At 36.2% G+C, this 6,209-nt stretch overlaps 1 protein-coding gene across 1 annotated transcript; it reads left to right on the top strand.

Moving 5' to 3' along the window:
• The first annotated feature begins 3,340 nt into the window (after nucleotides 1-3,340).
• On the top strand, nucleotides 3,341-5,004 carry LOC111432743 (UPF0481 protein At3g47200-like). Its single transcript, XM_023069675.1, has 2 exons — nucleotides 3,341-4,018; nucleotides 4,351-5,004. Exons 1-2 carry the CDS (start codon nucleotides 3,341-3,343, stop codon nucleotides 5,002-5,004), a joined length of 1,332 nt encoding a protein of 443 aa, XP_022925443.1.
• Nucleotides 5,005-6,209: the final 1,205 nt, after the last annotated feature.

Here is a 6,209-nt window from a genome sequence, read left to right as displayed (position 1 = left end):
CTGGAATAAATTTTGTACCTTCATAACTTGTTATAGCTACTGTGCCTTTTCCTTTGACTTCCAAGTGTTCACCATTGCCAATCCTCACTCTCTTGACTTTAGTGTCTCTTAATTCCTGAAAAAACTCCTTGTCATATGTCATATGATTTGTGCACCCACTGTCAATCAACCAACTCTCGCTTGATTCTTTGCCTGAGAAACAAGTGGCCACAAGCAATTGATCTTCTTCTTCTTCTTCTTGATCAACTACCTCTGCATCTACTTCTTTCACCAGATCTTTGGCTTTGCAGATCACAGCTTCATGTCCAAGTTGATTGCATTTGGAGTAGAAGGCGTCAGGTCTTCTCCAACACTTGTATGGCGGATGACCTTTCTTCTCACAATGGCGGCAAGGTGGATAGGATTTTTTTAAACCTCCTCCTTTTGTCTTTTGATAGTTGGCAGATGAATCTCCATACGTCAATTGATTTTTGAAATTTTTATTGTTTTTATACCTGCGGCTGTCTTGATGCTTAACAAGTAAGGCACCTTCAATCACCCCTTCTTGTCTCATAGACCTCCTTTGCTCTTGCGCTTGTAAAGCATTTAAGAGCTCTGTAAGAGAAATCTTTAACAAGTTTTTGGTGTTCTCCAGAGTAGTAATGGTGGCTTCAAACTTCTCTGGAAGAGTGACCAGCAGCTTTTCAACGATCCTGGAATCATTTAATACAGAACCAAGCAATCTCACCTTATTGGCGATGCTGAGAAGTCTGTCAGAGTACTCTTTTACCGACTCTGACTCCTTCATCTTCTGCAACTCGAAATCCCTGATCAAATTCAGGACTTTCATTCCACGAATCCTCTCATCTCCTTCATATTCGGACTTGAGATAATCCCAGATTTCTTTTGCTGTTTTAAGGGACATTATTCGCATGAAGATCATTTCAGATACAGCGGCAAATAGGCAAGCTTTTGCCTTTGATTTCCTTGTCTTCTTTTCCTTCTGTAATTTGATTTGTGCTACAGTAGGATTTGCTGGAAGCGGAGGGACTTCGTAATCCTCTTCTATTGCTTCCCAAAGATCCAAGGCCTCCAAATAAGTCTCCATACGAATTGCCCACATTTGATAATTGTCTCCATTGAAAACTGGTGGTGCAACAGCGGAAAAACTGGATTCTCCTCCCATTTTGATCTCACAGATCCCTTAAGAAGATAGCTCTGATACCAATTGTTAGTGAAAGAGGGATTTATTGAATGGTAGATGAGATGATTGAATTATGAAGAGCAAGAATGCTCCATATTTATATAGAGAATACAAAAAAATATTCAGAAAATCTACCTAAAAATCTGCAGAAAATCTGGTAACAAACCAGTAAACAAATCAAAAATAAAATCTAATCAAATCAAAACTAAATCAAATAAAAAACAAATCGACTCCTAACCATCAGAAGATTTAAATCAAATACAGCAATCTAAACACGTAATCTTTTAACAAATGGAAAAAGAAACCAACCAAGTTTTTGGAGGTTATGATCTTGGATGGTTGTTTAATGATGCAAGTCTTGTTGGAGGATTGCATGACATTTGTCTTAATATGTTCGATATTTTTCATATTCAGCATGCTATATGAGGATGAATTCTATATTGCATCGTGTCTATAGACCGACATAGGACACAACCCTAAGAGCATGAAAATGATATTAATATAAATATCAAACGAGCATGGGTTACTTAATGTAACAAAGAGATGAGACTAGAGGGTTGTGTCATAAGAGATATAAGATGGAATTTAGAGGGACCTCATGCATATTTTATTTTTATAAGCACGTGGATATTTCCCCAGAGATATGAATGTGGACGCGGACAGTATGATGATGAGGGTGTTCATGGGGAGCAATACACCAAGGGGTTTCACTGACCACCGGACGTCGCAACAAATTAGCTTGACCAGAGAGGGTCCAGGGGGTGTGCGAGCCCCCAAGTGATTCACACTCGCACGTGTGGGTAGTGTGTAGGAAAGTACTACACATCCATATTAGTTCGAGACTAAAGGTCACCCCTAGAGAATAGAGATAGGTCCCAAGAGCATAATTACAAGTGTTTGCATTTGCATGACCCCTATAGTGGGGCCATTTACTGAGTATACTTAGAAATACTAAAGTCGTGTGCCACATCATTTTTCTAGTAAAGGTAAGGCGCACATGTATGGAGGATGGCGGCATCGCAAGCAGAGACTTGTGCCATGTGGTAGACTCATAATTAAATTCCTACTCTTATGTTAGAATAGGTATTTGTTTTTATTTTCTCTTAATTTTAGTATTTAGTATTTAAACAATAAACCAAGACTGTGTTTTGGAGAGATATAAGATGTTTTAAATGTTTTCCACATTTAAATTATAGGTGATGTTTTCTTTTAAGGGTTAAATTCCGCATACGGGAGATTAGAAGTCACCTTACAAATAAAAGGCTCAAAAATAGAAGAACAAAAAATGAATCCTCTTCGACCTCACTACTCTATGGAATTCTAAGTCTCCTTAAATTTCAAAAAGTTTGAAAATAATCTTCCCTTGGTAAAAAGTTTAAACTTTTAAACTACCCATAAACTTTTAAAAAGTTTACCTATGGAAATCTACTCTACTGGTTTTTCAACAATAACTCTTACTGTATTTAAAAAATATTCATAAACTTTTAAAGTAACATCAACGTCACATACCTTTATAAAAAAAGTTAAAAAAAATTTTTTACCATTAACGATATCTCATTTGATTATCTCCAAATTTCTTAACGTTACTTTGAAAGTTCATAAGTATTTTTATAAGAGTATTTTTAAAGTTTTTTTAAAAGTTTAAATGAGTTTTTGAAGTTTATAAAACAGAATAAAACGAAATTTTTTAAAAACATTTTTTAAAATTATTTTGAAAGTTTAATGATATTTTTTCATCTAAAATTAAATTTTTTTTTTCATATTTTAAAATTTTAAAATACTTCATTTGTATTTTCATTAATTTTATTGAATGAGAATAATTAAATTGAGCAAGCAAAAAAAAAAGAGAAATGCCCGAATTTGAATGAGAATAATTAAATTGGGTAAGCAAAAGAAAGAGATCATAAATGTCAAAATTTGAATAAGAATAATTAAAAGGAAAAGAGAAAGGAAAAGAGAAATGTGGAAATTTGAATGAGAATAATTAAATTGAGTTAGCAAAGGAAAAGAGAAAGGCGGGAATTTGAATGAGACAATTCTAGGGTGTCAAGCAAAGTAAACTAAAAGGTTGTTATAAATATTAATCAAATATGGTAGATAGGTTAAACCATAGTTTAGTACTAAATATCCTTAACAAAAGGGTAGATCATAAGAGTAATGGAGTTGTCATCATCGCGGAATAAGGATACGGTGGTGGTGGAGCTGTCACCACTACAGAATGCAGTGGTCGAGATTACCGAAAATCTAAAAGTCCAATTGGAAGATCTTCCAGATTATCGTAAAAGAAAAATTAATGGAGCTTCAATCTATAGAATACCAGAGCACATAAAGAAGGTTAATCCAAACGCATTCAAACCGCAGCATGTATCGTTCGGGCCATACCACCATGGGGAACCGCATTTGTTGCCCATGGAGAAGAAGAAACGTTTAGCAGTTCAAGACTTTGAAAGGCGCTGCGGATTGTCCACTGAAGACATGGTGACTGAGCTGTGGGACATGTTGGAAGATTTGCAGACATCGTATGATAAACTTGATGATAAATGGAAAACAAAACCAGCCAAATTTTTGGAGCTCATGATGTTGGATGGTTGTTTCATGGTGCTTGTCTTGGAAGAGATAACTGAAATGAAACCTTTCCCCCCTAGGGATACATTGCGAGATATGTTGGTGCTTGAGAATCAGTTGCCCATCAAGCTTCTTGACAAGCTGTATTCCATGTTAAAGCAAGAGAATAACCAATTAGGTCTATTTCTACTTAATTCAAGTCCACTTCTAATTGATATTGTCTTTTTTAAGCTTTCCTTTTTGAACTTCTCAGTTAGGGAGAGGTTTTCGGTTAGAGAGGTGAACAAAGTATTCTTTATAAGGATGTAGAAACCTCTTCCTAGCAGACATGTTTTATAAACCTTGAGGGCAAACCCGAAAGGAAAAGCCTAAAGAAGACAATAACTGATAGCGACGCACTTAGGCCATTACACTAATAAGGGTTTGAAAATCTCTCCCTATTAGACATGTTTTAAAAATCTTGAAGGAAAGTCCAAATAGGATAATATCTGCGAAAGGTAGTACTATCTTATTTCGTATCTTATCGCTTCTGACAAATATAATTATGTTTTATCATATGTTATGTTTGATCATTTGAAACATGCCTTGTGATGCATGCACAGACAATTAAATCGCTTGTTTGGGGGACGTTGAACTTTCCCACTCCCACTGGCGTAAAGGAAATGTTAATGGAGGAAGACTACTTGCATGTTCTACATATGTATAGGAAGGAAGTGATGTTTTACAATGAACAGAACCGACTTCGACAAAGCCACTTGGGAATGGGTCATGAGATTCAGCTAGCCAGACGCTTCCATAAAGCTGGGATCAAACTCAAGAAAGGGTGTAACTTTATGGACGTGGGTTTTGATGAAAAAAAAGGTGGGTTGACTCTCCCGTTCATCGAAATGAATGCTAACGTTGAATCAGGCTTATTGAATGTGATGGCATTTGAGAAGCTTTCTGGGATTGCGAACATAGTAGGCTCTTTCGTCATCTTGATGGGTAATCTACCGGAGAAAGATGAGGTAGATTCCTTCAATCAACTGGCCAAAGGCACGGTTTTAGAATTGTGGGGCCGCTTCTTTAATGTCTACGATTCGGTGAATAAGCATTCTAAGAGGCCATGGAAAATATGGTGGACGACTCTCAAAGATGCCAACTTTCAAAGTCCGTGGACTATTATCTCTACTTTTTCTGCTTTAATCGGTTTTTCGCTCCTTATTATCCAAACCGTATACGGAGTATATGGCTACTATCTCCCACGTCGATCTTGAGCCAACACCACTCATATGCTTTGGTTTCAATCAACTTTTAGTTATTTTCTTTTTCTTATTTTTATTATTTGCGTGTTTGTTTGTCGATATCCTATCTCTGAGATTATCATCACGATCTCAAGCTTAAAAAATTTATCTTCTAAGCTCCAAAGTTGTTTCCAAGACTTTCCAATTCATCGTCTTTCTTGTACGTACATACGAAATCTTCCAAAATTGCATTCCAAAACAAGATATACGTGTATGCTCACATTAATGGACACACGGAGTGAAAAATCCGCATAATATTATGATGAACATAAATATTGTAAGGAAAGCGTCCGTATTAATCATAACAAAAAGTATCCTGATACACATGACATATATAAATGCATAAAAATCATAACATCAGTTTACGATGTAAGTCAAAACTCCATTCATTCATAACACGACGAGCTCATGAAGTATGTATACGTAATTCTTGTCATAACTTTCATACTTAACATAATTTACATGACATGATGTACGGTGTATGGTGGTTTATACACCATAAATTATCAATATCATAAACGTTATTCCAGAACATGACACAATCACATTACACATAACTTATAACATGACATAGCATAACATAGCAATACAATCTTGATCACGACATGTGTAGAAGGAACGAGACAACGTCATCATATATCATAAAATCGTCCAACCAAGCCACTTACCAAGATATTTTAAGCCGTAATTAGCTTAGATTTGCTATTCTCAGTCCAATTCAACCAATGTGGGCACAAATTATCAGGTTAGGAAATATTACAAAGCTTCATACAATCGTCGAACCAAGTCAGTTGTAAAGCCACTTACCTCGGTATTTTAAGCCGTAATTAGCTTAGATTTGCTATTCCCGGTCCGATTCAACTTATTTGGGCACAAACTATCAGGTTAGGAAATATTACAGAGCTTAATTCACTTAAAAGGCATAAATTAATCCATGAACCTGCGGGTTCCTTCTTTCTTACCCGACTCACTACGACTTTTGGTGCCTTGCCTTTCTCTCTCCTATTTTTGGTTCAGCCTCTTCTCATTCCGTTAGGAATCATGACTCTCCACAATGGTATGATATTATCAACTTTGAGTACAAGCTCTCATGGCTTTGCTTTAGGCTTCCCTAAAAGGCCTTATAACAAAGGAGAAGCAATGTGGGACTCCCTCTCAACAACCCCCCCCCCCCCCCC

The sequence above is a fragment of the Cucurbita moschata genome, unplaced genomic scaffold (genome assembly GCF_002738365.1).
Source record: "Cucurbita moschata cultivar Rifu unplaced genomic scaffold, Cmos_1.0 Cmo_Scf00040, whole genome shotgun sequence".
NCBI classification, from domain to species: domain Eukaryota; kingdom Viridiplantae; phylum Streptophyta; class Magnoliopsida; order Cucurbitales; family Cucurbitaceae; genus Cucurbita; species Cucurbita moschata.
Note: the sequence above shows the minus strand (reverse complement) of the source record. Positions and strands in the feature narration are given on the sequence as shown.

Bases quoted from the DNA above. Each gene is read 5' to 3' on its own strand.
- LOC111432743 (XM_023069675.1), top strand. From the start codon at position 3,341: ATGGAGTTGTCATCATCGCGGAATAAGGATACGGTGGTGGTGGAGCTG. The intron at 4,019-4,350 runs GTTAGAGAGGTG...ATGCATGCACAG, and splicing joins CAGTTAGGGAGAGGTTTTCG to ACAATTAAATCGCTTGTTTG.